Source organism: Etheostoma spectabile, chromosome 15 (assembly GCF_008692095.1).
Source record: "Etheostoma spectabile isolate EspeVRDwgs_2016 chromosome 15, UIUC_Espe_1.0, whole genome shotgun sequence".
In the NCBI taxonomy this organism is placed as follows: Eukaryota; Metazoa; Chordata; class Actinopteri; order Perciformes; family Percidae; genus Etheostoma; species Etheostoma spectabile.
In genome coordinates this window covers 2,513,385-2,523,068 of record NC_045747.1, presented here as the reverse complement: position 1 = coordinate 2,523,068, position 9,684 = coordinate 2,513,385, and the positions used below count along the sequence as shown (strand labels likewise).

Below are 9,684 nucleotides of genomic sequence, written 5' to 3'. Positions count from 1 at the left end.
TTGTTGTTGCTGTTGTTGTTGCTGTTGTTGTTGTTGCTGCTGCTGTTGTTGCATTTGCTGCTGTTGTTGTTGAGCTGCCATCATGGCTGGATGGCTCATTTGGTTCATCATAGTTTGCCTCTGCTGAGGTGGCATCCCCTGGCCTGACCACTGCTGCTGCTGTTGAGGGTTTTGATGTGGAACACCCATCCTCTGCTGTTGAAGCTGTACTTGAGGGGGCAGATGGCCCTGGGGCAGGTTACCCTGCTGAGGGGGTTGCTGCATGGACCCACCAGCGCCAACCATCATCCCTGGTGAAGCACCTTGTTGTTGATCCATGTGGGCCCGGGAAGCTGCCACTGCTGATTGGGTCTGTGGAGGCATGCCCTGGGTTCCAACCATCCCTGCAGCCCCTGGGTGCCCCATGCCCATCTGCTGACCCTGACCCTGTTGGTGGTGAGGGTGAGGAGGCATCAAGCCGGCAGCTGCCTGAGCTGCTTGTCTCTGAAGAGCCATCTTCCTCTGAGCATCGGCTACCTGTTGGATCTTCATGGCAATTTCTACTGCTGCCGGTGGAGGGCCAGAGGGGGGCTGCTGCTGCTGTGGAAGGGACGGCTGGCCCTGGGCCTGGCTCAAGGGCTGTTGGCCCCCAACACTTCCACCAAGCTGCTGCTGGGGAGGTGTTGCAGAGCCAAGGACCGGTTTTCCCTGGGACTGATGGATCGGGGAGGAGCCCGGGGGTCTGCTGGCATATGGAGGCAAATTGTTGGGGTGCTGATGGAGCTGTTGGGGGTTGGTCCCAGCTCCAATTTGCTGCTGCTGGCCCTGAGGATGCATCTGCTGCTGATGTTGGGGAGAGTTCATTATCCCCCCAGCCCCACCTCCTCCACTAGCCATCTGCTGGAACTGGTGGTGAAGGGGGTGTTGAGAAGGCATGGCACTTTGTGGGGGCATTCCACCCAGCTGCTGCTGCTGAACTCCAGGTCCAGAGCCCATTCCCTGCTGCGTGACTGGAGGCATGGTCTGAGTTGGAGTCTGGGGTGTTGGGGGTTGGGTTCCACCAGAAGTTGGGGTACTGGGTGCCGTGGTACCATTGTTCCCTGGTGATGGAAGTCCTACAACAGGTCCTCCCGGTGGCCCTCCGGCTGCCTGCCCCACCCTCTGCATGCTGGCCATCCTCCTCCGTAACATCTGGGCCTGCTGGAGCCTGTGCTGCAGCTGCTGCTGCCGGAGCTTTTGCTTGATGTTTAGACAGAACGGGACGGGACATTTGTTCTCCTGACAGTGTTTGGCATGGTAGCAGCAAAGAGCAATGAGCTGCTTGCAGATAGGACAGCCGCCATTTGTCTTGCGCTTGCAGCCTTTTGTGTGCTGAACAACGCGCTTCATCTTCTGGCAGGACGGCAGGGAGCAGTTGGCGTTGCGGCACTGGCACGCGTGGACCAGCGACTGGATGCAGCGCTGGATGCTGAGACGGCGAGAGTCTCCAGGGCTCTGGGTAGCTGCTGCTGCCTGGTTGTTGCTGTCATCATCCAGTCCAAGCCCTAGCTTATCCATCTTGTGCTCATGACCCTTAGTGTTGTAGCAGGTGATGCACAAGTCATAGTCCTGGAGAAAGAAAGGAAAAACAGAGAGATGGGGAAAATAATTAGAACCCTAGCCCTGGATTCATTAATACACTTTAAACTTTTATGTGAAGCTAAGTGTTGTGAATACAATTGTGTGCCGTCCTGTCTTAAATCTTTCTCACCTCGCAGACAGTGCAGTGGAAGCGGGTTTCCACGTGGTGTTTACACTCATTGCAGGTGTAGACGAAGCGATCCTGGCTCTGGTTGTGCAGCTCCACCAACATACACATGGTGCTCCACATGGCCCTCCTGAGAGAGCTGAACTCCAGGTGCTTGTCCCTGGCCAAAGTCAGGAAGGCATCGCGGCCATCCATCAGGTCACAGGCCATGAGGGGGTCAGGGTCAGTGATGGGGGGCAGCGAGTTGGCGGTGGGGCAAGCAATGAGGCGGATGACAAAGAACACCTGGGAATTAAGAGTGGAGAGGATCAGCTGTAAGAAGTGTGAACCAGACAGGCTTTTATAATATTAGAGTTAGATTAATAAACAGACAGCTATTGCTATAATCAAATTAGACTTGCATACCTCCTTATGTTTCTCCATGGTGGCGTAGAGTTTTTGGGAAAGGTCATTGGAAACATTGGGCATCCCTGGTTTCTTCTTATTGGCTCGGCTCATGCTACTCTTGTTCTTGCTAGTCTTTTTATTGTTCTTCTTTTTGGCATTCTTGCTGTCTCCTTTTGTGACCTGTAAATGTTTTGTCACTTTAAATACATCGCACTGACGAGGCAAACATCAATTCTTTGTGATGCTGGAAGTGATGATTACTTGTGCTTTTATTCTACTCACATCTGTGCTCTCGTTGGAGGTACTGTTCTCCTCCCTCTTTCTCTCCTCCTCTTCCTGCTCCAGCTCCTTGATACTCTCTTCCAGTACGTTGGGCCAGAAGTCACCTTCAAAGTATGGCAGCTCTTTGGCACTGGTCAGCCGGTCCTCTGTTGCCTGCTTGAAGACATCCTGAAGCACAAAGAGATAGGGTTCAAGTGCTTGTAATGCCTTTAATGTCCTTATTAGTTTTTCATCGTTTTAGAAAACACAAAAACCTACTTTTGAGGTTTTTGACGTACATTTGTGACAGGGTTCATTCAGGTTTTTATGAGTAAAACTTACAAAAGAAAGACAAGTCTTTATTTTGTGCAACAGTTTGACAAGGTTAGGGACTACGGACTCACCTTGTAATCATGGACGATGCGCTCAGCAACAGCCTTGTCCAGCATCTTCCTGTACCACTCCTGCAGCCGTTTCGGCTTGGGGATCTTCTGGTCCGCTGGGTGACAATGGAAGATGTAGTCATCCCCTTCACTGGGTGGACAGGCCCAAATATGACCCGTTGTATACCTGGTACAGGGAGACATGGCGTTGTATTCAACAGAAAAGAGGTAAATGGATTTTCTTATATTCCATGTGCCTGCTCCTCATTTTCATGCACCAAAAGCGGTCTGTAGCGGCGCCTGGAACACAAAGTCTGAAGTGTGGCTATACTAGCGGTGACCTCCGTAGATGGCGTGCAATCTACCAGCATGCACGGAGACGTAAATGCTAAATGCATTGTTTGGGGCTGTATTCTTCGATACACCAGAGAAAGTACAAACTAACAAACATTACATTTATCTCCAAGCATCTCGCGCCGCAAACACCCCACTATAAACTTAGCTTAATGAACACACTTCTCACTGCATACTGGGCTCATATTTAAACACCTGTGTAGCTATAATACTTAAGTTTTTATTTAGAGAAATCTTAGAACTTATTTCAGACGCTCAGTTGGGGTTTCTTGCAGGCATTATGTTTGAGACTAAAAGCTTTTCTCTTACCCCTGCCTCCTGACATACTCCAGGTAGCCTATCAGGATCTCGTGGTAGACACCAGTTCTGATGACTCGAGGTTGGAAAAAGTGCACACTGTCCAGGTAAGAGATGTACACTCGTCTCTGATTGGGAGGCGGGCAGTCCGAGCCGTACTCTTGAACGTGCATCCCAAAAAAACACACATCCGCGCCATCAATGTCCTCAAATGCAAACAAGGCTTTCATCCTGTAGGGGAATGACTCCGACATCTCTCCACTGTCGACAAACCTGGAAGGAAAAAAGAGCCAGGGTGAGGAAAACAGCTATGAAATCCAAGACATGTCATCAGCAACTCTTTCCTGCTGTGTCTTTACCATAATGTTTCACCTTCTGAACTGTCTGACAAAAATACATCACAACATGGGGAGGTATGCAAATATCAGTGCCATGCTTTCAATGCATAATCCACGTCAATGTGCAGCACACATTCCAGCAAGGAATCAGTACAAAACCACAGCACAGAATGGATTTAGCAAATAAGTATGAAACACGTCTCAACCGTTACACTACAGTATAACTGTTGGGGAATTTTCCAAAACGGATTATGAATTGGCACTAATACTATATATTTTACTTTTTCAAATTACCTAGGCAACAAACTGACTTTACTGTATTTCTGTAAAAAAAATAAAAAATAATAATATTGGTGGGAACTAAAAGCCATCAACCTAAATGTTACACACTCACTCACTCACCTGGATTTCATGCCCGGCTTGACCTCAACCACCTTGTCTGAGACGTGCACCACACGAATGGTGACATCGCCAGCTTCAGGGAGATTGTGCCGCTTGATGTAATCATTTACTCGTGTCTCCAAATAGCACCCCAACTTGGTCTGAGGAAGTCCTGCAAAAGACAGGGTGAAGGATAAAGAGAGGTGGAATGCAGAGAAAGGTGGGAAAAGACAGATGTGAGTGATATATACTGTATGCATCTATTCTAATGTCTAGCTGTAGCCATTTTATCACCATTATCCCCCTCTGCCTGGACTTTTATAGATTTTTGTTTTTTTTATAAACACAGCGGAGACACAGCTCTCGTATCCGAAAAAAATGTTTCCAATTGTTTGACTTCTGATCTTCTACAGATTGTGAACCCTCCTCGTCTTTCAGGAATCTTCCACAGGCCCTGAAAACGGCAGTAATCAGCCACTCTTAAAAAAGAACACACTAGACAAGTCACTAATGAGCAACTAAGGCCAATATCAAACCTCCTTTTTTTAAGTAAAATCTTGAAAAAGTAGTCTTTCAACAACTCAACCATTTCTTGTCACTAGCAACTTTTGATACCTTTCAGTCGGGTTTCCGACCACCACCACAGCACTGAACGGCTCTTGTCAAAGTCTTTAATGACATCCACCTTAACACAGATAATGGCAAAATTTCAATCTTATTATTACTTGATCTCAGTGCTGCATTTGACACGGTCGACCACGACTACTACTAGACCGATTGGAAACTGCGTTGGCCTTTCTGGCTTAGTACTAAACTGGTTTGAATCCTACCTAAAGAATAGGATTACTTTGTGTCTCTAGGTATATGCTCTGAGCGTACAATAACGTGCGGAGTTCCGCAAGGCTCCATTCTGGGCCTCTTCTGTTTAACTCTACATGCTTCCACTGCTCAGATTATGGAGAAAACAAAATAAGTTACCATAGTTATGCGGACGACACACAAATTTACATAACCTTTCGCCAGGGACTATAGTCCATACAAAAACTGACTAAGTGCATCGAACAATTAACGCTGGATGTGCCAGAACTTTCTGAAATTAAATGAAGAAAAACTGAGGTGGTTGTTTTTGGACAGAGAGGAACGATTAAAAGTCTGCGCTCAGCTTCAAACACAATGTAAAAACAACCAAAGCCAGAAATCTTGGTGTAGTCATGACTCAGACCTGAACTTTACAGCCACATTAAGACAATTACAAAGTCAGCCTACTATCACCTTAAGAATATATCAAGGGTTAAAGGACTTATGTGTCAACAGGATTTGGAAAAACTTGTCCATGCCTTTATCTTCAGTAGACTTGACTACTGTACGGGTCTTTACAGGTCTCCCTAAAAATCAATCAGCCAGCTGCAGCTGATTCAGAACGCTGCTGCTCGAGTCCTCACTAAACCAAGAGACTGGTCACATCCCTCCAGTTCTGGTCTTAACACTGGCTTCCTGTGTCTCAAGAATTGATTTCAAAGTACTCTTGCTAGTTTATAAATCACTTAACGGTTTAGGTCCAAATATATTGCTGATCTGCTACTACACTATGAACCACCCAGACCTCTCAGGTCATCTGGGACAGTCTCTTTCTGTCCCCAATCAGACTAACAAGGGTAAGCAGCTTTCAGTTTCTATGCTCCTCATATCTGGAATAAACCCCAGAAACCTGTAGATCCGCTGCTACTCTCTTCTTTTAAACAAGGCTGAAGACCTTTCTATTTGATGCTGCCTTTCTTTAAATGACTAATCTTTTCTTTAAATTTCTTATGCTGCACTGTAACTTTTATTCTTGTGTTTTATGTTTCTCTTTGTTTTTAACTGTCTATTCATGTGTTTTACCGGTTTTTAATGCTTGTGATTTTAACTGTTTTTACTTTGTTTTATCTGTTTAACTGATTTTGTGTAAAGCACTTTGAATTGCCTTGTTGCTGAAATGTGCTATACAAATAAAGCTGCCTTGCCTTGCCTTGCCTTACACACAATTAACAGGCCATTTTCCTCAAGCCTGTAAATAGAGCTCCTCACAAGTGCTGCAGCTAAAGTTTAAAGAAATAGAAGGGAACAAAAACTACCAGCATTTTTAAAGTTCACTAATAATATATTGTTGTATCTTGTTTGTTTAATCTGTACAAAAACTGAAGTGTAAAAACCACATGGTTATGGTTTTACAAAGTTAATGTGCCTGGCCGTTGTTCAGGAACTTCATGGAGTCTCTGCCTGTTGCCTTGCAAACTTGCGGTGACGTCAAGACATGCAATCATCTCCCAAAATGTTTAAGCGTTTCATTTAATAAATACATACGTTTCAGTCAAAAGCACAAATCTTGATGACTGATTCTGATCCCCAAAAAACCCTTTAAAAGTATTAGGGAGTGGAATGACTGGTAACTATCCACTAGAAAGTAAAGAGCTTGTTTAATATGTTGATAGTAAAAGGAAAAACACAATGACAGACAGGACAAACACAAGATATGAAATAAACCTGTAGCTTAGCATAAATCCACTTACTTTTGGATGCATATTTGTTCTCTTTCCGCGTCTTATTGGCCTTTTTGAGGCAGTTGTCGCATACAAAGCTGTGGTTGGGGAGGAAGTGAACAGTAAATGGTTAAATTTGCAGGTTACATTCAGCCCTGTCCCAATCAACACCAATGAGAATGAGTAAGTGGCTTTGATCAAAAGACAACGTCATTCTTTCATGTCTTCCTTTCTTTAAACAGCTTTAATGACTTTGTAATTACTTACATCTTTTAATTACAAACGGACCACACATGAAGGAAGATCAAACTTTAGGGAATGAGGGACTTACTCTACACTTTAGCTGCAGAACTTTGTTTGCATGAATATCTGTTGACATGTTCTATCCTGATCAGGTCTCATTCATATTCTCAGTTTCAACACTTTGTCCAAGCTGCGCCTCAATATGTTGAAACTTTGATCTTTCTTAACAATTATCTTAACAGCACATCTACAGCTACATGAAATTGTGTATTCATGTGTGTTAGGACTTCATTGTTTTCCAGCACATTCATTGATGTTTTGGATTATTTTAAAGCTTTTCAATGAACACAAAAGGCCACTTTTCCCCCCCAGACCCAGCCATGTAACAGAATGTGCAGAGTGCGTATGATAGCTGGCTCACCCCGACGGCCATATGGTATCATGATGCAGGACACAGATCTGGTGCATTTTACGACCGCAGTCTCCACATTCCACAAGTCTGAGAAGAGAGGAGACAAAAGACCGACAATTATTTACATGTAACATAACCTAATTCAAATGGCTCAAATGTTTTTTTTAATCTAAAAAGCAAGATGCAATTTTAACTAAATCATTTATATTCCAGCAACACAGAGATGGTGCAAAATAATTATAAAGAAAGTTAATGAGATAAGAAGCGGACATACAACTCAGGGTCGAGTGTGTCGTTCTTCTTCCGTTGGAACTGCTCTTTGTTGATGGACCTGTGGGGAAAAAAATAAAGAATAAAGAAATCAGAAAATAAACCACTGCAACAGAAACAAGGTACTCCTCTTAAAGCTGCAGTAGGTAACTTTTATAAAAAGTTTTTTTTTTATATCATATTTATGAAACTGTCACTGTATCCTGACTATAGCACAAGAAAAAGATTATCTGCCAAAAAATAAAATCACATTCCTCTGCCACCTCCTAGTGCTCCTAATGGCATCTGCAAAATTCCATCGCGCCTGAAGATTAGCAACCAATCAGAGCCAAGTAGTCTAACGCAGCATAAATGACCGCGTATGAACTGCCGCAAACTGTCAAACTAAGCAGCACTGATCAAATATGAACCAGTACATATTTTATTGTACTTGTGCTTAGCTGGGAAATGAGAAAGTTTGTGACCCGGCAGCCATTTTGAAAAGAGTTAAGCTAAAATCACTGCACTTGTTAAAACAAACTTTCTCATATTACAACAGGTAAAGAGTACACTAAAATAGGTTTCTGCAAACATTTAAAGCTTGAAATATGCTATGCACTAACATAATCCTGATTCATATTTGATCAGCGCTGCTTAGTTTTACAGTTTAACAGCGGTCCAGGAGCAGTCATTGACACTGCGTTAGAGACTCCTCTGCTCAGATTGGAGGTTTTCCTTATGCCACTAGGAGCGCCAGGAGAAGGCAGAGGATCATGATTTGTTCAGATTATCACAGATATGTAGTACTGCCAGGATATACTCAGTTTTTCTTATATAAAAAGTTACTGTAGCTTTAGGACTCCAGGCTGCATGCAGAATCCAATATCTTCAATTCATAGGTATTAGCATAATGTGCATACAAGCTAAATATTTCAGCACTACGTCTTGTTATACTGATTATTTATCCCACACCTAAGATAAGAGAAATAAACTTGTCAGAGGTAAGAGTTTTAAATACAACATGGCTACTATATGATGGTGATGTGAAATACTGAAAAATTAAACTATATGACAAAGATAAAATCACCCAATAAGATAAGAGGACTTTAGGTATAAACACTTTTTTTTTTAAATGTATTGTTTTAGATTTTAAACATTTCAACCAAATGACAATCTCCAGTCAAAACTAAAGCTACCAGCCATTGGTTATTATCATTATGGATCAACCTGTCTGGACAATCAAAAGTTACAAAATAGTGAAAGATTTCCACTTTCACAGAGCACTAGGTGATGTCATCAAATGTCTTATTTTGTCCAACCAACAGTACAAAGACATTTAATTTACATGGATAGAACACAGAAAAGCAGCACATCTTCTTAAGAGTCACAGAGGAGAAGTTGGAACGAGGGAATGTTTGGCATTTTTACTTCAAAAAGAAATGACTTAACCCGTTATCAAAATAGTTGCTAATTAATTCAACTACACAGTTGCAGTTCAACAGAAATTTACTTGAGAATTCTAGTAAAGATCCCAAAAGTTCCCAAACATACCAAATATGTAAGGTGTTGGAGAAATTATGCACAAGATGTCTACAGCCATAAAAAACAAGCCTTGGGTTTGAATATGTCACTCAGTGTAAGCACCGTATCGCTTCAATGACTGACTGGAATAAGCTGCTACCGAATATATATGTGACACCGTCAGTCTATCACTGTGGAATAAGATGATTTTTCTTACCCTTAAAGTATTTAAGGGGAAATAAAAAGGTTACACCTTAACCACGGTCACTTTATTTAGCTATTTCTGTCTCCATAAGCTCTTGTAAATGTTGTATTTTTTATTTCATTATCATTTTAGTTTTTCTCACATATCTCATTTAATTTATCTCTTTTACTTTCTCATTTATCTGTACTTTTGCTGTCCTTGTATGCTGGATCAATATAGGTTCATCTTATCTTAACCCTAAATTACTGCTTGTGTGGTCTTTAAGGGTTCGGGGGTTAGTTATTCAAAAAATGGAGAGTTTATAACAGCTGGCACATTCAAACTTTGATGCTTCTAATACCAGAGTTGTACAACTGCTCGTCTGGACAAGCATTACTTGAGAACCTCTCAGTTTTGATGGGGGAGGGG

At 42.8% G+C, this 9,684-nt stretch overlaps 1 protein-coding gene across 11 annotated transcripts in view; it reads right to left on the bottom strand.

Moving 5' to 3' along the window:
* The window catches only part of ep300b (EP300 lysine acetyltransferase b), a 34,276-nt gene that overhangs the window by 3,277 nt on the left and 21,315 nt on the right, over positions 1–9,684 (bottom strand). For 8 of the 11 annotated variants that reach the window (XM_032537228.1, XM_032537231.1, XM_032537232.1 and 5 more), the window contains exons 21-30: positions 7,576–7,632; positions 7,311–7,388; positions 6,677–6,744; positions 4,149–4,299; positions 3,421–3,681; positions 2,779–2,944; positions 2,396–2,563; positions 2,132–2,293; positions 1,730–2,011; positions 1–1,587 (exon numbers count right to left, since the gene is read on the bottom strand). The exon at positions 1–1,587 is cut by the window's left edge and continues 334 nt beyond it. In XM_032537228.1, the coding sequence (XP_032393119.1) occupies positions 1–1,587; positions 1,730–2,011; positions 2,132–2,293; positions 2,396–2,563; positions 2,779–2,944; positions 3,421–3,681; positions 4,149–4,299; positions 6,677–6,744; positions 7,311–7,388; positions 7,576–7,632 (2,980 nt within the window). The remainder of the gene's footprint in view (positions 1,588–1,729; positions 2,012–2,131; positions 2,294–2,395; positions 2,564–2,778; positions 2,945–3,420; positions 3,682–4,148; positions 4,300–6,676; positions 6,745–7,310; positions 7,389–7,575; positions 7,633–9,684) is intronic. The other 3 variants (XM_032537235.1, XM_032537238.1, XM_032537237.1) reach the window with 3 other exon arrangements.